The sequence below is a fragment of the Sabethes cyaneus genome, chromosome 2, assembly GCF_943734655.1.
Source record: "Sabethes cyaneus chromosome 2, idSabCyanKW18_F2, whole genome shotgun sequence".
In the NCBI taxonomy this organism is placed as follows: domain Eukaryota; kingdom Metazoa; phylum Arthropoda; class Insecta; order Diptera; family Culicidae; genus Sabethes; species Sabethes cyaneus.
In genome coordinates this window covers 234,578,175-234,600,543 of record NC_071354.1, presented here as the reverse complement: position 1 = coordinate 234,600,543, position 22,369 = coordinate 234,578,175, and the positions used below count along the sequence as shown (strand labels likewise).

The window sequence follows — 22,369 nt, the reverse complement described above, 5'->3', positions numbered from 1 at the left end:
TTACTTCATAGGGAAAAATGATGTCTGTATGTAGCAAAACTATCAGCAAATGTAAAATGTTTAAAATGTATCCGTCAGTTGGTAGTCGAGTAATTCGGGGTTAAAATCAGGGTATTTTTATAATCAAACTTCTACAGTTCCTAAACAAGCAAACATAAAGGTATACTATTTTCAGCAAAGTCGTGTATTTTTACTATTTGTATAACTTTGTAACACATGAAAAAGTCATACAACAATTACAAAAAGAGCTAAAATAGAAAAACTGATTTTACAAATACAGAAACAATAAATAAGATTTCTCTGTCTTCGCTTCTATCTCAGGTTACAGTCTTCAGCAAAATTTCTTGTAATAATAGGCTCTAAAACTTTGCAGAACATATCAATGTGTTATATTGAAACTGAAAAAAAAATTTTTTTCACTTTTAGGGGGATTAATCCAAATTTAAATTGCACCTGATGATAGAGCATTCAATTTCAAGAAACTCTTCCAAAGGTTCGATAAACTTAAAAACAAGTTTTCCTAGTCAAAACTCTAGTGCGCACGTTTTCTTTGGTTTTGGGTTATTGTGCGCGCGAGTAACTGTGTTGCAAAAGTTGGCGCGAGCGTTTGAGGATTGATATCTTTTGACCGGTAAAACCAATTCTTCTGAAATTTTGCATATATATTCGTAGTGTCAAAACCTCTCGTTTGATATTAAAATAATTGAAATTAGGTAAATTATCTTGGTTAAAATCATTGTAAATTATTGTTAATTTTGGTGTGGTGTATACGATTGCTCATAACTTTCAAATTAAACGTCCAATCCAAAAACCATTCAATAGTGATCTATCCGGCTATATTACCTGCCAAATAAAACTAATGGCGCATAAATCGGCTTGGCCATCTCTGAGAAACAGGCGATCATTTGAACCTTATCAAAAATGGTTTTTTAAGGCTAACTTTTAAACTGCTTGTCCGTTTTCAATAAAACTTGGTAAAAAGTTTAGTAACAGCAAGAGCTTTCGTTTGGTACTAAAATCGTTAAAATTGGTTGCGTAGTTCAGGAGAAACGCGTGTCACGTAGTTTTCACATTTTTGCTTATAACTTTTAAACGAAACGTCGGACCGCAAGGCAATTCAATAGTGATATACTAAACAATAATACCTTTCAAAAAAAAGTAAAAGCGATCAAATCGGTTCAGCCGTCTTCGAGAAACAGGCGATAGAAAATGAGCTGCACATACACACATACACACATACACACATACACACATACACACACACACACAGACATTGCTCAGTTCGTCGAGCTCTATCGATTGGTATATGTGATTCGGCCCTACGGGCCTCGGATCAATTTCGTGTTTTTCGACCAATTTCTAAACCTTTGTTATATAGTATAACAAAGGTAAAAATATGAAAATTCAGCTCTCTTTCAAATTTTATCTAAAGACTCTCTTCTATGATTTGATAAGAGATGAATACTAAACAACTTGCTATGTTCAGAATTCCGATAATTAGTGAAGTTAATTTTTAAACAGGTTTTACTTTTCGTTGTTGCCTTCTGTACATAAGGGATAATCCAAAACCGTGTTGTTAATTTGTCTTTTCACTATTTTGCCTACGTAATTGTGGGGTTCTGCACAAATTACGACGCGCAGTGGGATAGATTCTAAGAAAGTGAGATGTAAGTAATAGCATCGAAACTTTAAAACATAGCATAATAGTTGCTTCAAAAAAGTTTCTTCATTTAAAAAGCACTTTCTAGTGGTGAAAAAGTATTCGGACATTAGGGTGTCCTTAAGCAGATACAAAAAGTATTTTCTCTCTTTTCAGTCAGAAATGATTGCTGTCTACAGAAAATTTATAGAAAAACTAATTTTAAGAAATTTTGTTGAATGCTAGAGATTTATATTTTTACATGAAAAAGTTATAGAGCCAAACTCTTACGGACACCCTTAAAAATATTTTTTTCGATCTACCTCTTTAATAACGCTTCGTATGGCTTGCGAATGTTCTAAAAAATTGTTAATCTAATTAAATTGCACATTTTTGTCGAAAATAGTAGAGCACTATCTTTTTCCCTTTAGACGCTATCACTGGCTTTTTTATTTTTACATGTACTCTTTAAGGGGGTGTAACTCGAGGGAGAGCAGCTATGAGCAGCTAATTTCACTTAAGTTTTTGGAGCGTCTTAGTAGAATACGAAACCTAAAAATAAAAAATAAGAAAACTTATCCAATTTAATTCTACTATGTGTATTTTATTCACGACAGATACGTATTTCGCCTACGACTTGCAGGCTTCTTCAGTGTCTGTTTTCGAAAACAGACAGGCAAATAAATATGCGGATTCTTAAAACAATAGCCCAATAGCAATTGACAGACAAGGATGTCTTCGAATTCGTTGAGATAACAAAAAGTGCAAAAAACTGACAACCGACCGTTGGTGGGTACATCGAACCGTCCCGTCGTTGTAGAACAAAGTATCAAAATTTTCATTTAATCGTTGCTTGTTATTCAAAACAACCACCGCGTCACCGAAGAGTGTACACTGCCAATGCGAAAGGGAACAGGCGGAGGGAAATTAATTGCTAGGATAATTCACTTAATTGGCGATTAATTAGGATCGAATTTCAGTCACGCGTTTCGGGTAGTACTTTGCAAGTTTTCACAAGAAGTCGCCACCGACGACGCGGGCCGCGTCTCAAATGGAGCGCGACAAAACGACCGACAGCAATCGGAAGAAACCGGATCTGAAAAGTTCTCTCAATTCTTATTCTGAGTGGTGTTATATTTAGAGTGTCTATTCCTGAGGAGTTCAAATTCCACTAAATGATGATTCTAATTCGATTCAACGGTCTGCCTGCATTAGTGATCGCAAATGATTATTATCGGAAGTGATTGGATTTGGATTACGTTTCACAGCCACAGGAATTCATCGACCGGTTATCGAAGGCGTTAGGCAGAGCGAATTCAAATGAGTGCCAGTTTACTGGAGTGGGCACATTTATTGTTAACAATTCCCGATTGATTCACATTGTTCAAACCAACTCGTTCAGGTGTTAAATACAATATTCATAGGTACGCGTTTAACTATAATAGCACAACACGGACACTGGATTGGAGAGATTTCATTCAAACTTATCCGAGAGTAAATGGTACAAATTGTTTGCAGCTTGAAAATAAAAACACCATCGAGCAGCAGCATCAGTATTTGCCAGATGCACTGCAATGCAATGGCAGCAAATCAAACAATGTACCTCCCTCACTTTTTTTTTGTTCGACGAGATCTGTAACTGACAAACGGGGGAAGCAATTAAAGTTCGATTACCATCACGCTGAAACCACAGTCAGTATGAGTTCGACATTCCACAGGACATCTACGGTTGAGTATTTACCGACTCGACTGCTGGTCGACGAAGCAAATGAGTTCTTCCGCGTTTTTGGCACGAACTCAACAAAAGTCACCACAATGCTTTTTCGACTGAAATAGGAATGTACTTCAATCTGTCCACGTTCTTGCTGCTGCTGCTGCTGCTGCTGCTACTTACCATCCTCGACAGGGAAGTTGTTCTTGTCTTGGAAGGACCTGAACGACATGACTTGTAGAGAAGACGAAAGAAAAAAAAAAGTACGCTGAAAACCATTTCTTCATCCGGAATGCAGTCCAACAGCAATGGGGGAGCTTTAAAATTAAATTTCATTGCACCATTGTTGGCACAGAACAGCACGTTTCATGATTTTGGTCGGTCTGTCGGTCGGTCGTCGCCAGTTGCCGGCGAACTGAGATGGAAATGGCGCCATTTCCATAATTGAGCCATAATGGTGAAGCGTTTTGGGATGTCGGTCGCTGCGCTCGAGGGCGGGGAAAGTTGCAGCCAACCAACCGACCGACCAACCGACCGTATTTTTTCTTTTTTGGTTTGAAAATAGAAAGCATGTTTCAGTCGGGAAACTGATCTTTCAGATATAATGCGGAGTAATTGCTTCGTAAGTCCGGATTAAGTTATACAAACATGTGAAATCGATGTTGAATGCTGTGAAAAATGGTTTCTCATACGAATATCAACAGAAACAGACAACCGGTTGGAATTAATTCCTTTTGCATGTCGGATTCTCGGCTGCAATTGCGCTGGCAGTGTGAACAGCCCCACAAACATAATTAAGGCTGAAGATGCGAAGTGAAACGAGGAACGTCTTTGCTTTGGAAACTTAACGCGGCGCATTCGGTGCACATCGCAACGCTCGGTGAGAGCCTGTGAGCCTGTGAGCCGGGAAGGAGCAAATTCCGACAATCTGTTGAAATCGGAAAATGGTACGAGATAATCACATACCCACTCGTACAACATTCATGATTATCGATTATCTCCAGCTCGTTCGCTCGCAGCATGTAAATTGAATGCATATTTTCCCGCAAACGGAGCTGCACTTGTGGAATTTCCTTTCATGTGCGGTAGAAATAGTTGTAGAACCCGTGCGCTTGGTGAATAGATCGGGAAGAATTCGAACGCACAATCTACCCGGAACTGATTAAAACTTTTATCGTTTGTTTTTCTCATTATCCCAATTACGATGTATCAAGTTTTGAATTTTTGAATATTAATGGTTTAAAAGGTTGCTTCGAGAGAGCATCATTTGTAATATATCGTGATATATCGTGTAATGACTTTTTTGGAAATTAAGGAAATGTCTGATGCAAAGAATGATTAATTGGATGAACTGGAAAAATTCAATATAGACCGTAAATATATCGGATTGTTCAATGGCACAAGTGAGGCTAGCACTCATACTATATCGGTTGGGTACTCGCATGTTTTACTCACTAAACCAATCTTAAGCCTAATGTTTAGTTCTAAATATAATTTCAAATGCAATTCGAATCCAACTTATATCTAAATCTATTCTTTAAGTTTACTTTCAGGTCTAATTTCATGTCCATTGCCAGGTCTAATTTCAACTTTGATATTAAGTCCAACTTCAAGTACAATTTTAAGTCCGATTTCATGACCAAGTTTAAATGCTTTCAGATTCAGGTTCAGGTTGTAAGACAGATTTCATATTAAGGTTCAAGTACAATTTAAGACCGATTTTTATTCATTTTGAAATTAAAGTCCAATTTTAAGTGGAAAACTCCAAAGAAAAGTCGGAAAATTATGTTCTGTCACATGGAAATTTTTTAATTTTTTTTTTTGTTAGTCAATTTCCATAACAAGATTTTTCTTTGTTCCTGAGGCCGAAAACCCTGATTTCAATGTTGCAAATTCTCATCACAATGAAGGCTCATCACCTGCTCGTCAGCGATTTGAATTTCATCAATTGGCAACTCTATCGTATCCTGATTGCTCGCGATGAATCGCCGAGCAAAATATGAATTGATTACGCTCGCAAATACTCGCTCGGTATCTCTGTCTCACACTCATCGCTAATCATCGTTAATCGCTGTCATCCAACCAAGAATGTATTTTGCGATGAAACGTAAACAAGCATATTTTTTGGCAAATTACAAAAAAAAAATATTGCTCGTTCAAATATAAAACGTTATTCGTATCACATATAATGATTATGAACTTGTCAAACGTCAACATATACTTGCAACGCCATACACAACCAGTAACTTCAAGCGGCACACGGACAAACAAAATGGTTTCAAGATTTAGTTTCAATGAAATGCAAACCTGGTGCAATATTATTATTATTAATAGGTGCCTCGAAGGTTCGAAGCTATGAAAAATAATACATCTTCTTGTGTGACTAACGATGAAGGCTGATAATAAAAATACCGTCGGCCACTGTTCAAAATTTGATCCTGTTAACATGTCTGATAAATCGCTTATATCTTATAAACATTTGCAAACGTTTCTGCTTGCTGGTGCTTGTCATTGTCACGAAAAAAAGATTTATGCTGCACTTAACGTGAATGTTCAAAAATTATGAATAACATGTTAAAATAATTTTATGAGATTAAAAGTCTTCTGGGTGTAGAAGATGTTGACGTTGTTGTTTTGAAGTCCATTTATGTATTATGTCGCAAAAATGTATATTCCAAGTATCTCAGGTGCTAATAGTCGAACTGAAAAACCAACATAAGTGTTAAGTACAAGTTTTGTTGACGATGTAATTCAATATACAATAGCGCTTTTGCCTGTTTTAAAAATTGATAGATCATCGCTACTCATCGCGATGAGTCAAAATGCGAGCTATTCGTGTTTGCTTGGCATCACTAGCGATCAAATCATGAATGAAAAAGAGTGAGTGAAAATTCGCTTTTCTCTCACTCTCATTGAATGATGCTCAGCTAGAAAAGCATTGCCAAAGCATTTGACGTTATGGAATCACCTTTGAGTGTGTTTCGAACCGAATCAGTACTTTTATCGATGAATAGCAACATTGCCTGGTTTTCCTGAATATCGACCTAATTCAAAAATTCTCGGGTAATTTTTCAAATAGACCTATGTGACAATGAGAGATTCTCTTCGCGTCTCCTCTCTTCCGCTTTTTACGGCTACTTAAATGCACAGACAAGAAAAATTTCAAAACATTTAGCTAACTAGCGACTCTGGCTAGCGATTTATGCAAAGCTGGTGTGTTTAATGCATTAGTAACTCCGTAAGAAAAAGGGAAAAAAGTGCACAAGAAGAAGACCAGAGAAAAATAGAAAACGCAGCAAAAATAAAGAGAGAATGAAAATGACAAGAAGAAAAATGAGACAAAAGTAGAAAAGATGACAAAGCAAGCGAGAATGAAAATGAGGACAAACTGGACAGGGTCTGAGAAAAAACGAAACTACAAAGCAAAAAACCGGGATAAGAAAAAAGAGAAAATACGGGAATAGGAAAATGGACAGACAGATAAAGAGAAAAAATAAGACCGGAAGACAAACGGGCTAAAACGAAAAACAGAACATTGCAGAAGAGGAGGATCATAATAAAATGAAGAATAGAAGCGACAAAACGAATTGAAAAGGAGGAACCGAAGAAAAAAGAAACGTAAAAGGGGTAAAAAGAGGTAGAGAGAGATAGAGAGTATCCATGAAGTTAACGAGAAACAAACAGGCAAAACGAACGAAAGAAAAATCTAAAAGTGGAAGATTAGAAAAGAAAAGAAGAAAACGAAAACAAAAGAAGAAAAACGAAAATGGATAAACTGGACAGAACAGTAGCAAAAATGAAACAAAAAAGGAGAACAAGTAATAAAAAGGAGGAAAAGAAAAGTAAAGAAAGGAAAGAAAAAAAAATATGAGCAAGAACATTAAAAATAGAGAATAGAAAAAGAGAAAATTGAGACATATTTCTTACATTACATGGGATGAAACGAAAAACAAAACGTGACAGAAAAAGAGGAACTGCAGGACATAATAAGACATACATAATAAAAACGGAACTTTCGTCGACAGTAGAAAGAAGAGTTTACGGGATAGGAAACAAAAAACGAGACTAGGAAAAGGGTGAAGATGGAAGAAAGAATACGATAAACAGAAAAATGTAAAACAAATGGAAAAATAAGATCAAGAAAATGAGAGATAACGAAGATAAACGGTATGGAAAAAGCAAAGAGAGAGGAAACAGCCGGCAGACAAAGGAAAAACAAGACAGAGGGACAGAGGAAAAGAGGGAATGATGGGACAGGAAAAGGAAAGAAACGGGACGGAAAAGATGGGAGACTGGGAAAAAAAGAAAGGCAAGAAGTCAAACGTGGGAAAATGGAACAGAAAAAAGAGAACCCACAAAAAAGGGAACAGAAGAATGGCAAAAGAGAAAAAAGAAAGTCGATGGCGGAAAAGAGTACTAAGAGGAAAGATGAGACAAAATTGGGTTGAAATGGGAAAATGGGACAGAAAAAGAAAAAAATTACAGTAAAAACAAACCAAGGAAAAGAGTGTAAAATTTTAGAGAAAGAGACGAAAAACGGAAGATAAAAAAGGAAAACCGGATAGCGAAGGAAGTCAAAAACAAAATAATGGTGACTGAAAAGTCTTCTGGAGCTGGAGCTTCTGGAAGAGGAAAAACTGAACAAAGTAAAACGAAAAACTAGGAGAAGAGTTGAGAAAAAAACGAAAACAGAAAACGAAAAAAGGATGAAGAAAAAGAAGGAAAAGTGGAAATAAAATAACGAGAAAATGAGTAAAACATAAGAGGTAAAACACGGCTGGAAATAAAAAGAAATGAGGCAGAAAACGAAGGAAAATGGAACACTGAAACCGAAACCACGAAGCAGAAAACAGAAAAACGGTAGAAAAAGAGGAACAACAGAAGGAAAAAGAGGATAAGTGAGCGCATAAACCAAGCAAAAAGGTACAGTTAAGAAGGGACAACAGATCGAAAAGCGGTAAAAAACGAATTGGAAAGAGAAAAAATTCTAATCTCAAGTAAAACGGATGAAACGAAAAACAGAACGGGACAGAAAAGGAGCAAATGTAGAACAGGAGTAAGAATGAACTGACTGGAAAGGCGGAGAAATGGGCATATTGTTGGAAAGAGAAATACGACAAAAAGGTTGATAAACGGGACAGGTAAAGAGTAAGGTAAAGAAAACAGGGAACAGCGTGCAGGAATAAGGAAAAAAGAGCAGAGGAAAAGGATAAGAAACAGAATGGAACAGAAAACAAGTGAAACCAAAAGGGAAAAGAAGAATAGTGAGAAAGAAAACCGACGGCGGAAGAAGAGAATAAAGTGGAACGGCGGGACAAAATAGGACAAATGGGATAGGAAAATGGGACAAAAAAGAAAAACGTGAAAAACAGACTAACGAAAATGGTAACATTTTAGAGGAAGAGAGAAAAGCTGGTAACAAAACAGGAAAACCAGAGAGCAAAGGAGGAAAACACGAAGTTAAGTACAGAATAACCGTGCCAGAAAAGAAGAAACGTCGGGGGATCTAAAAGAGGAAATCCAAACAGACGAAGATGAAAAACGAAAGTGGTTAGAAAAATACGACTACTGAGAATGAAAAAAGGGTAAAGAAAAGACGAAACATGGAGAAACAATATTACATAAAAATGAGTGAAAAATAAAAGGTAAAACAGAGCTGGAAATAGGAAAAATGGGGCAGGAAACGAAGAAAAATGGAAAACTGAAAACGAAAATACGGGACAGAAAAGAAAAACGACCGGAAAAGAACGAAAACGGAAGGAAAAAAAGAAAAGTGAGAGCAAAAATTATGAAAACGATCCAAAAGAAAAAGAAACGCAATGAAAAGCAGAAAAATGGTCTGGAAAGAGAAGAAATAGAACAGAAAATAAGTAAAACTTAAAAAAACTAATGATGAAATATGTTAATTATAATTTCAAATAAAACTTTGAGTCCATGTCCAAGTTCAAATCTAATTGAATGTCCAATATCAATTCAATTCAATACCAAGTTCAATTTTAAGTCGAATTACAAATCTAATTTAAAATAAACACTTCAAAGTCTCTTTTACGTTCAATTTAACGTTTAATTCTAAATTAAACTTCCAGTCCAAATTCCTCCAAATATAATCCAATTTCTAGTTCAATTTGAAATAAAATTTCAAGCCCGAGTAGGACTAAATTCAAGTCTAATTAAATGTCCCATGTCAAGTGTGATTTCAAATTCAATGGCAATTTTAATTTCTAGTCCAGCTCCAAGTCTTATTTATAGTCATTTCAACTTTGATTTTAAATCCAATTGCACCCGAAAGAAGAAGCTTTTTACTCAAATCGACCGATTTTTGTGATAAATGGTAATAGATTCCAGACCAAACCATTTTTCTGAAAGGTCCGGTCCGGGTACCTATTGTTTATGCCTGGGCACGCTAGTGACGATAGTTATTTAGAAATTCACAACTGAAACAGTATATTGAAACCACCTCGTGTTGGAAACCTAAAGAGCACTGAATATTTTACCGATTACTCCTAATGGAAGATGTCAATTGTTTTCCAAAATCCAGTTAGTTAATGATTCTTACCACTGTATTAAACTAAACCTATATTTACACATCACACTTGCATTATCCTTCCCAAGTATCCTCTTCGACAGCGGGTCGAAAGGGGCCATAGAAAGTATCGCAATTGTTCAAAATAATGCACATTGTTGAACTTTTAAACACATCGCACTTCAACCGCATCCACCGCCACGCCATACGGAGTCCATCATACGGGAGGGCTTGGAGCGCGTTAAAAGCTTGTGAATCAAACATGGTATGCATTTCTTTCGGTCGGTGCCCCCTCCCCCAGCTCCCCGGGTTCTACCCAGCTAGGGCGTGCCTCCGGAGATCAAAATTCCTGCCACCATTGTTTGTGTGAAACCTGCCGAACACGACACAACAAAGGCTTTCCATTCACGCTCTCGCTCTCCGTATGGAATATTCATGGGGCGACTGCTTCAGCAGCCGTTTCGCCCGCCCGTCCGTCCGTCCGTCCATCCACCCAGCTCCAAACCATCATTGGAATTATTACGGAAAAGGTGAAGAGCTACAGCCAACGAGGGAATTCCCGAAGCCATTATTATCCCCGACCAAATGCATTTGCTGTATCGTCTCGGCTACCAAATGTCACCATAGTCAAACCGAGCCGCTCCGCGCCACAACCTCAGCTGCATAAATAATGTCAACGCCATTTTGTATTCATCTTCAGAATTTTTATGGTGCATGTTTCGCTTTTGACCTCCGCTCTTCGGACCCCCCCAAGCGGGTATTATTATTCATATACGTATTGTGACGCCATGCATGCACTACACATATATCCCCGACCCGAAGAAGCCAACACGGAAAGAGTTTTAGACTAACACTCAAAAACAATAGAGAGCGAGTGGTTTACTACCCCTTAAGCGAAGTCCCTGCCCGCCCGGAGCCTGTGCCGTATTGGGATTGCACACGTACGAACAAAGCACTGCGGAAAAAGGTGATGCACTATCCCGCTTCTTGCATCGCACCAAACATACAGTCCGGGGCCGGGTAACTTCTCCGATTCCCCCCGGTGGTGCCTTCATAAAAAATACCTTTGATTTATGGTGTGTTTATTACATATTTTGTAGTTTCATCCACTTTTTTATTACCTCACCAAGCACCGACACCGACACACACACACAGTGGCTGTCTCGACTCGACTTGACTCGACTCGACTGTGTGGTGAACTTGTTGCAGAGCTCGATCCTCGCTTGGAACGTCTTTGCCCTCTCCTATGCTATGCTATATGGTAGCTGCCCTATGTGATAATGCTCCGGGTTTAAAGCTATCGGAACCGACCGACGAGCTGACAGTGGACTTGACTTGGTTGGTTCGGTTTAATTCAGCTGCTTTAGGTGTCCCTGTCTGGCTGGTTGGCAAGAAAAATGATGCAGTATTTGTACTATGGCGATGAACAGTTGATTGTTACGACATTACCCGGGAGCTAACTTCGCCACTATCCTATGTTTAGAATGTTTAGGTTAGCCTTTAAGAAAGAGTGCTTTAATTTGTGAAACCACGGTAAAAAGTTTAGTGTCTCAACTACACAGAGTTAACCGTTTTAATTTATTTCTATATATTTCAAGCGATGATTTAATTCAATTTATTCAGAATGCTTTCTGAGCTCATAAAAGCGTATATTTCGCTGGAAGTAGTCAAACCTGTAACTTTTGTTAGACAAAAGCAGTCCGCTATTTTCGTTTTAAATTAGGAATAATTCGAACTGATTATAAATGTGTTACAAGAAAAAATACTTACAGTTTACACCACTTTTAATTATGCATACAAACATTATGTTTCATGTAGTTGAAGCCAAATTTTAATCGTAGAAATTAATTTTTAAAAAAATTTTAAGAAAAAGAGTCTTGAATTCTTATTATAGAAAAGTCATATGAATGATGACTTTAGAGAAGATATATATAAGCTCTAGATATGGTCTAAATGCAGTTTTCATTGGAAACCTACCCTGTAACAAAGTGACAGTTATTAACAGTTTCCCATAACACCCGCCAGTGTCAAAAATGTCGCGACGATCGTTTTTACGTGCCGGTCAAAATTGACGCACCTTCGATTTCCAAAGGAAATGTTAATTTTTGTTACGTTAAATGTGAACGCAAAAAGCTGCCTGGACAACGATTTGAAAAATGCGTATTGATTATTTCAGCATTGTTTCATGTTTTCGGTAAAACTGTTTGAATGCTTGGTGGGTTGTTTGATTGATTTGTTTACAAGATAAAAAGCGGTATTTATAACAAGATTGTCACTCTTGTGTACGAGTTGTCTGCTCTAAAGTATTTAAATATTGCGTGTTTCATTGAAAGTTATCCGCTGCTCAATTCAAAATGAAATGGTCTTTCATGATTGCTGGATCGATTTTGTCGTTAACAGAACAAGTTAAGCAAAATTCAAGAGTAAATCCAAGCAATAGAGATCGTTGCAGTTGTACAAAAAACACTCTGTTACATGACAGAACCAAATAGAGCATGTTATTATGACAGAAGAACCAGTTATGCTGCTATTGTCATTACCACGGAAACGTTTTGATACTTGACATAATGTTGTCAGTTCGTAAAATACTCTATTGAAATAATAAACCAATTCAGATCTTATATGCACAAGGGATTTTTTGCCAAAACAAATGATAATAAACTCTTTCTTCGATATTTACGCCGCTTTCAAACATCTGTCGTGAACCATGAACCAGCAGTTTTAGGTACGTTTGATTAGTATGGGAGCTGTCACATTGTTACCGGGTTGTTGGAAACTAACATCGAAACAACTGTTTTGCATAAACCGATCTTCTTCATACACATCCTAAATTTGACATTGCACTGAAAAAATAATTTAATATTTTTTTTAGAAAAAATATTCGTAAAACTACCGTTTGAAAAATTTCATTTAATTTAAAAATATTCATGGGTTTATTTTCCACCGCAATTATTGTTGTAATAGAATGGTTTTTACGTCCATTTATTTTACGTGATTTCTTTATACGTTCGGTTATTAACGCCCGAAATTTTAATTATGTCCTCTCTTTTTATGCTCAAAATTTTAATTAACAACCTCTTTTTACATCCGAAGTTTGAATTGACGTCCACATTTTCACGTCCTAAATTTGTATTAACGTCCTCTTTTATACGTCGCAAATTAAATTAACGTCCTCTTTTTTGCGCCCAAAATTTGAATAACGTTCTCTCTTTTTACGCATGAAGTTGGAATTAACGTCATCTGTTTTTACGCCTGCAATTTGAATTAACGTCCTTTTTTTTTACTTTAATATTTGAATTAAAATATATCTTTTACGTCCAAAATTTAAATTACCGTCCACTTTTTCAAGTCCAAAATTTGAATTAATCTCATCTCTGTTCACGACCGTAATTTGATGTATATTTGTATTAACGTCTTTTTTTTCACGTCCGAAATTTGAATTACCGTCCTCTCTTGTTACGTTCAAAATTTGAATTTACATCCTCTCTTTTTACGTTCAAGCCCGAAGTTTGAATTAACGTAATCTCTTTTTACGTCTGAAATTTGAATCAACGTCCATTTTTACCTTCAAAATTTGAATTAACAAATGTCTTTTTACGTCCAAAATTGGAATCAACGTCCACTTTTTAACGTCCGAAGTTCGAATTAACGTCCTCAGTTTTAGGTGTATAATTTGAATTAACGCTCTCTCCTCTTTCGCCCGAAGTTTGCGTCATCACTTTTTACGTCCATAATTTGAATTGATGTCCTCTTTTTAACGTAAAAAAACTTGAATTTACGTAAAAACGAAAAATAGAAGTGTAACGTTTGAATGAAATATTTCAAACGCTAATAGCTACTATACTACTGAACGAAACATAACAGTTAATATGTCGTTGGATAGATAAAATGTCCAGCAATTTTATAGTAACATATTAATAATAATTTTTTATACGCTAAATAGTGAAAATGTGTGTAAAGTTTTAAGGTCGAATTTTTCCGTACATTTCCCTTGTGATCGCCTAGCTTCACAGGCACGGACGACAATTAGATACACCAAAGGATTTGGATCCAAATGATAACCTTTGAGACCACTTTGTAAGCCACACCCCTTTTCCAATCCAATTGGCAACATCGATGACTATTGACGGCAACACCGACCCCGAAGACAAGCGGAATCAGCGAGCAATGGCCAACGTGAATCCCACACGATGCACTTTACGTTACATTTTGCATTATCCCCATCGCAGACATGCGAAATTGTTCGATAGCTTGCTCAATCAGTGTCGGACAATCATTTAAGCAGCAGCAGCCGATATGGTTTCCTCCACCACCTACACTAGCTTACAAGTAGCAGCGGCAGTGCTAGTGACTATAAAATGGTACACTTGGTTCGCCGTTTGCTCATTTATCGCACGATCGCACTGACAGACGGTCAGTATTTTGATAAAACTAGTCCATTTCTACTTTACAGTGATTTGGTATTTCCTATCACTCCTGTATTAGCGGGCAACCATCATCCTAGAGTCTAAAGGACCGAATAGCGACATCCATCTATATATTGGCAACAGTAATTATAGTACTGATTTTTAAGAAGTGCTATCAGCTCAAACATAGTTCTTTTCAGGGCCACCAAACAATTTCAAACGGTTTTTTTCAAAACCACCATTGATTCAATGAAGAATTAAATTAGAATATTTTGCTCTTCTTTTACAAATAACCACTCAAACAATGATACTCACAGATACTCTAATATGCATATGCCATAAATGCAGTTTGCATTAGTCTTTGATCTAATGATCAGACATAAAGTTATACTTCATCGATTAAAACATGTTATCAATGTAATGAATATTATATGACACAGTCCTACGTCACCCTTCCGTACAACCCTTAGGGCTGTATACCTTGTAGTTTTTTTTCTATGTCACTTTAACAGCTTGGATCATTCGTGACTTCCGCGGAGTTGGGATTTGAACCCGGGTCCCCGGCGTGAGAGGCATGAATGCTAACCACTACACCGGAACTGATCTCTATTCAACCGGACCGATGTCCTTGCTAGAATAGCTGTGTATATACAACATGATTGGTTAAACAGTAAGGCTAGGAACATTGGGACAATGAGAAAAGAAACCTTTGAAAGGGTTCACAGGGAACCTTGGACCTTCCTTAGCGCTGTTACACATATTGATGTTACCAAAGCAGAGTTCAGGAAGAGTATCCATTTGGAAAGAAGAATAGCTTGTAAAGACTTCACACCTGGCACCCTTACTTGCATTACACAGTTGAGTAACACAAATATTAGAGGAGACACAATTTTCTTCAACACAGAATTAGTAGTAATTAAAGTAAAGAAGCCTCCCCATTATCCCGTTTTGCCTGAAACAATTGAAAGCGTTGAGGGCATTCTAGGACATTCTATCCATTCTATCCACCTTTGGCAAGATGAAAGCTCAAGATAGTATTTTATATGAAAGCAGAAAATTACAGAAGAATGTTACAAGAAGCAGAAAATCAAAATGTTGAATGGAAAAATTAGTGTATTCGTGATGGTGTTCAAGGATCTCAAAAAGAAGCTATACATCTAACAACCCTAAACCACTTCATAATGAATCTTGCTCATCCACAATACACCAATAAATTCATACTGATAATAATGTATTGCTTTAGCAACAATTCCCCTTCTTTCATCTTGGAAATTCGTGGAAATTTTTCAATGGTACGGAACAATACTGATCCATCTTAACCAAACAGGGGAGGTTAGGCCATTGCAAATCATATTTAAAGTTTTTCTCACCCCCCCTTGGAAATTGGCTTGAAAAATCGGGGGGCAAAAAAATAATATGTAGGATATGAGTCAAATTTCTTTCAACTGTCTGTAGTCTCTACAGTCTGAAAACCTCGAAAAGTGAGTCTCCGAGTTGAATTAACGCTTCTAGCACGAAACAGAATTAGAAATTCGAACAATGGAATTTCCGAAAATCGTCCAAAAAAATTTTCTTTCGTTTTTGTCTTTTTTCATATATTTTTGCATAGAAAATAATAACGTATATATTATAAGCAAGAATAGATTCGGTTTTCACGTTTAAACCTTAATTAAAAATTCTTAAAATCCATGTTTTTTTTGCCCGATTAAAAAATTTACTTTGTTTTTTTTTGACCCCCCCCCCCCTTCAGTGTCCGAAGACCGGAAGGACAAAAACTATAAAATATTTGTAATGGCCTTATTAGAATATCAGTAGATGGCATATTTGTTGGAGACCCAAAGATAAAACAGGGGAAGGAGGCATATAAGGAAGTGAACATTCAACAATTCATCCCAGGATGCACTTGAGTCGGGCAGCCGAATCGAATGGTTTAGTCAAGCAGACGGGTCAAGCGGTTGAGTCGAACAGGCGAGTCGAGCAGTTCATTCGAGCAGTCGAGTCGCACAGTCGAGTCGAGCAGTTGAGTTGAGTAGTCCAGTCGAACAGTTTATTCGAGCAGTTCCGTCGAGTAGTCCAGTTCAGCAGCTGAGTCGAGTAGTCCAGTCGAGCAGTTGAATCGAGCAGTTAAGTCGCGCTGTCGAATCAAACAGAACTCAAGCAGTTGAGTTCAGCAGTCAAACCGAGCAGCCTAGTCGAGCAGTTAAAACAAGCTATCCAGTTAAACAGTCCAGCCGAGCAGTTGAGTCGAGCAGTCGAGTTGGGCAGATGAAATCGAGTCGAGCAGTTAAATCGAGCAGTTCAGTCGAGCAGTTTATTCGGGCAGTTAAGTCGAGTAGTCCAGTCGAGCAGTTCAATCAAGCAGTCTAATCGCGCAGATGAATCGAGTAGTCTAGTCAAGCAGTTGAGTCGAACAGTCTAATCAAGCAATCGGATCAAGCGGTTCAGTGGAGCAGTTCAGACGAGTAGTCCAGTCGAGCAGTAGAATTGGGCAGTTAAGTGGAGCTGTCGAATCAAACAGTTAAGTCAAGTAGTTGAGTCGAGCAGTCGAGTTGAGTGGCTAAGTCGAGCTGTTGAATCAAGCTGTTAGTTGAGTCGAGCAATCAAATCGAGTACCGTGTACCCCCGTTGGTATGACCTTCTTTAATCTGAACATTTTTAATCTGTACCCCGGTGGTATGAATGCGTTCACATTAAAAACCGATCAAGCGTCACACACAATTGACGTTAAAGTTGACCGGTAAATTAAAAAAAAGCAAAAAATCTTAATGCGTTTCCTCTTGCTCAGGAGCTTTGGCAATATAGTTCATATGCAACTTACCTCTCTCCAGCACTCAAAATAGACCATTTTAGTCGAAACTGCCGAGCCAATTTCGTCTTATACAAACCGAACCTTTAGAATTCGCGCATGTTTGAAATGTTTTCAAAACGTTTGTTTTCGTCAAATCAAAACAACAAGTTCATAGGGTGCGCGTCTTGCGCGTGTGTGAAAATGGATAGAGTTACCAAATATTCAGATTAAAAATGAACTTGCCCAATCTGAACGAGCTGTTTTTCATATTAGCGGGGGTTGAGTGTAGTCTAGTCGAGCAGTTGAATCGAGCAATCGGGTTAAGCAGTTGAGTCGAGCAGCCGATTCGAATAGTCTAATCGAGTAGTTGAGTCAAGAAGTTCGTTCCAGCAGTCGAGTCGAGCGGTTGAGTCGAGTAGTCCAGTCGAGCAGTGGAATCAAGCAGTTGAATCTAGCAGTTGAGTCGAGCATTCTAGTCAAACAGATGAACCATGTGTCCAGTCAAACAGTCCAGTCGAGCAGTCGAATCGAACAGTCCAGTCGAGCAGTTCAATCGTGCAGTTAAGTCGAGCAGTCGGGTCGAGTAGTAAGTCAAGCAAATGTGTCAAGCAGTCGAATTGAGTAGTTAAGTCGAGTAGCCCACTCGAGCAGTTAAATCGAGCTGTTCAGTCAAGCAGTCAATCCGATCTGTCCAATCAAGCAGTTGAGTCGAGCAGTCAAATCGAACAGTTCAGTCGAGCAGTTCAGTTAAGCAGTCCAGTCGAGTAATCAAATCGAGCAGTTCAGCAGTCGACCAGTGAGGTGACTGAACAATTCGAACAATGGAATTTCCGAAAATCGTTCAAAAAAATTTTCCTTCGTTTTTGTCATTTTTCGTATTTTTTTGCATAGAAAATAATAACGTATATATTATAAGCAAGAATAGATTCGGTTTTCACGTTTAAACCTTAAATAAAAATTCTTAAAATCCATGTTTATTTTTTGCTCGATTAAAAAATTCACTTTGTTTTTTCTTCGCTCCCCCCCTTCAGTGGCCGAACACCGGAAGGACAAAAACTTTATAAAATATTTGTAATTGCCTAACTGTCAGTAGTAGTGACATGAACCAATCAACAAAGCGTAAGCCAACAATTGAATTATGTTCCGAAGACGAGTCGGTTTCTATCTGAAAAAACAAGTAAGATGGTATAACAGAGATTTCTTTCATCACAAGATAAATCAGAAGTTTCCTTTATGTGTTTACTTTTTTTATTCTCTAGGGCCAGGAAGTACGGAAACTAGCAATAATTTTCCCTTGGATGAGAGGCCTCATTACGCACCTCGAGCCAGTACTACAGTATACTTTATTTAATTTCAGGTTTCGTATTCTAATAAGACGCCCCAAAAAACTTCAGTAAAATCATGTTTAACTAATTCTGCAGAGATTCGAACCCATGACCACCAGGTTTCATTTTCAGTTTTTTGCTCAGACTGCAGCGCCTCTACGAAACAGAGTTCGAAAAAGTAGTGTAAAAGGCCGTTGTAGAGCTAATTATTATCTACATTATTGTTGAAGAAAGTATAGTTCTATCTTACGTATTTATGGCGCTATGGGGTTGCTACCCTGTTGGTAGTAAAAAAAGCGCTCATTTAGCTACCAACGGGTTAGCAATCGAATAGCGCCGTAAATACAAAAGATAAAACTATACTTTCTTCAACAATAATGTAGATAATAATTAGCTCCACAATTGCCCTTTACACTACATTTTCGAATTCTGTTTAGTTGAGGCGGTACAGTCAAATGAGCATCTACTGAGCAAAAAAACCGAGAATGAAGCCTGATGACCACTCACTTGTCAAAGCAGTATCAACGAAAAAGTTACACCGAATTCCCATAGACTAAATAAAACAATCGTTATTAAACCCACATGCAGTAAATCCTTACGAGCACATTATTAGCTTAACCGAAATGACCCTTATTTCTTGCCGTAAAACGACACACATAACTTTTCTAAAGCTGCACAATATAACGATTAACCCATTAAACATCAGTTATTCACTGATGCAATTTTGGAAGGAAAGCCAACCTCCAATCAAAACCGAACTCTGCCAGTACACCACTCTGGGGGGGATTTTCTCCAATAAAACCACCAGAAGATGTTCGCTTATGTTTATTAGTTTACTGTCACCGCGCCGGAAAGCCATAGATCCTTGGCTCGGTTTTCGTTGCTAGTAACTGCCTTTGATGGTATGTTCTTAAGCAATAAATGTGAATTTGTACCATCAAGCCGTTCAGAGATGCGACCAAACCGAGACAGAGAGAGAAAAAAACGGAAATCCCCAATTCGAATTAACCCATACCATCCGCTTGAGCTTCACCATCAAGAAGCAGGAGGATAAGACTCCGTAATCTCGAGCTCGCATCGCGCAGCGAAGGAAAGCGAATAAGTAAAATCGTACATTTCCGGGAATACACATGAAATCATCAAAGCGTGAAAATCGGCAAATTAAGTTACTATTCGTTAAATCGTACGCTGACCAACCATGGCATCATCGGCATGGTTGGCTGACCATCCAGTGGCAGTATAAGCAGCAATGAGAAAGCTACAACGATAAAAAGCAATGTAAACTGACCGAACGAAACTATGAGCACATCGGCCCCGGTCGCATCTTTCGCAGCCGATCCAGCTGGGGGAAGGCATCGTAACCGTATTTTATTTGATACGATCGAAATTACAAGGACAAGCGGTAAGATGGTTATTCAAGTTAATGTGCGCGCTTGTACGTTCTATGGAATTAAGAGCATCCGCCCGGTGATTGTGTCATAAGAATGTTGGAACATTAATAATTTCTCTTCTGCCATTTTTCAGATTTCTTTACTTTTCAAATATAAAATTGACGACTGGAAGATTTAGGAAGTGCTAAAGAAAGTCCGCAAAATTCACTAAGAAAGCAAATTTCTGCAATCAAAATGCAATAATCCAAACTAGGCTCCAACCAAACTCCTTCGACCTTAGCGAGTCCTCTAAATTTTATGCAGATAGTATATATTTAAGAATGAAACTATGAATGTTTCAGAACTTTCCAACTTGCAAATAAATAAAACAGTTTTAGAATACTAACCGTACCCCGTTGCAGCTGCTCACACAGCGGAATGACAATGAGGCCCGCGTCGGATGAAATTTACGGCGTCGTATAAATGATAATTATGCCACCGAGTGCAACCAATACGAGTCAATTTATTGCAGCATTCAAAACCGCAAACTTTCTCATATTACGTCAGATTGTTCCGGCTCGCCGGTGGCGCTGGCGTTGGCACTGGCGCTGTTCTTACGGGCCAACAGGAATTTCCGATTTCGACGGAGAATGCTTTGCACTCGCTGCTCGTGACTTATTTTCAGATTGCACTGTTTGCAGTTCACCACCTCAACGAACCAGTTTTGCTTCAGCACTTCGATCAACTTTTTGCCACCGGTTTTGCCCAACGGAGTGCCATTCATATGGAGCACCTTCAGCGGTCGATGGAAACCGAGCAGCTGCACCACTCGGAAGGCACCTTGCGGACCCAGCTCACAGCCGGTAACTGCCAGCTCACGCACGTGTTCCGTGTTTTTGATTGCTCCGCCCAGCATCAGAACACCGGCCTCACCGATAGGATTATGTGACAGATCGAGTTTGTCCAAAACGCCCTGGTAGACGTTGATTCCGTAGCTGAAATTCTCTATTTGGTTGCCATCCAAAAAATTTCCCGATAAGTTAATGCTTTTAAGTGTCCCGGGGCACTTGCTGATGTACCTCCCTAGAAGAATGCCTGTTTCTTCCTGCAAGTAGCAATACGATAGCTCTAAAGTCTTGAGTTTCACCAGTGCCAATTGCTCGAGCAGTGCTTTCAACTTCTCCGGAGACATTTTACTTCTAACCAGTGTAAAATTCTCTAAAACAAGCAACTTGGGAAGCGCTTTGCACAAATTCTCCATGTCTTCAAGAGAAAACTGAAAAAATCTTCGTTCATAACCTTTAAGGACATCGTTCAGTCCAAAAACTAAGCTCAACGACGTGAGATTTGCCAGATGTTTTAAGATTTCCAACGAACCATGGCTGCACAGCTCGGGAGGTACGTCGTAAACTTTGTACTCTTCATAACCTTCGGCGGTTTCGATGTTCTCCAACGGCGTCAGTTCAGATATCACAAGCTCAAATATATACGGAGCTGTTTTTATCAGAATATCTTCCAGAATTCCTTCAAACCAATATTCAGGCTTTTCCCGTTCGAGTGCTTCTGCCACCAGCAGCTCCATTCCCAATGATTTCCAGTAAGAGTTAGAATCTCGTTCATGTTTCAGAAAATCGATAAGACGCTTCGTTTTAGCCTTTACAACTCGTTTCCAGTAAGTTTCATTCTAAAATTAAAAGTTTTCAAAGCTTCTGAAAAATGTTGCACATCCACCGGAACTAACCTCAAACTCCAGCAGATCCAACACGGGCAACTCCAGCGGCAGAAGCAACCCGAAATCTCTCACCTGCTCGCAGGTCAAACCACTTGGCACCGGTCCGCTCCGGTAGCCGTTCACCAAACTTTGCACCGCCAGCGTGGCTAACGATTGCGGATAAAAGGTTCGGGACCCCTTCTGGTCACCGAACGCGATCGCTTCCGCGTAGATAGCTCGACCGGCTTCCGTTGCCAATCGGTGCGTTACGTCCGACACCCGGTAGGTTTGCCAGCAATTTAGTAAATCTCGCTCGGTTGCCGTGAATCGTAAATGGCAAATTTCCTCCAGCAAATCCAGTTGGGACATTTTGCTTGCTCTTCTATTTTGTTTTTTTGAACTAGCGGCCAAGTGTTGACAAAGTTGTCGCCCAACTGCCACATCATAAATTAGTAGCAGCTCACGACGGAGACAGCCTGCTTCGGTTGCTTGGCCTGAGTCGGTCAGCTGTAGGCGGAATCTTTGTTTTCTTCTACATCTTCTCTTCATCTTGCCTTATTGGCAAGAACTTTTAGGGCCCGATGTCTCTGGCTTGAGCAACCCAGATCAACCCAGATCGCCGGTGGCCAGCAGCGGGTGAGGCAGGGAGTTAATTTTAAAACATATTTTATGGCCGTCATAAAAGAAAAGTTCGCCTTGTCATAAAAATCCTCCGGTTCGCGAGCGGCCGCGCCGCAGGGGGTTGGAGGTGGCCTCCTAGGGAGTACAATTTTTTAATTAATTTTGCATTTCTTGCGCTTTCGGTGCCAGTAATTTCTTTTTCTGCTGACTGGCTTTCGAATTTCGATTTTATCTGGAATTTATACTTTCTTTCCTTTTGTGGCCATTTTGTAGCA

At 38.6% G+C, this 22,369-nt stretch overlaps 1 protein-coding gene across 1 annotated transcript in view; it reads right to left on the bottom strand.

Annotated features, from left to right (window-relative positions):
* The window catches only part of LOC128736789 (uncharacterized), a 39,308-nt gene extending 17,466 nt beyond the window's left edge, over positions 1 to 21,842 (bottom strand). Inside the window, exons 1-2 of the mRNA XM_053831279.1 lie at positions 21,504 to 21,842; positions 20,325 to 21,446 (exon numbers count right to left, since the gene is read on the bottom strand). Coding sequence (XP_053687254.1) covers positions 20,325 to 21,446; positions 21,504 to 21,842 — 1,461 coding nt within the window. The remainder of the gene's footprint in view (positions 1 to 20,324; positions 21,447 to 21,503) is intronic.
* Between the last annotated feature and the right edge of the window lie 527 nt (positions 21,843 to 22,369).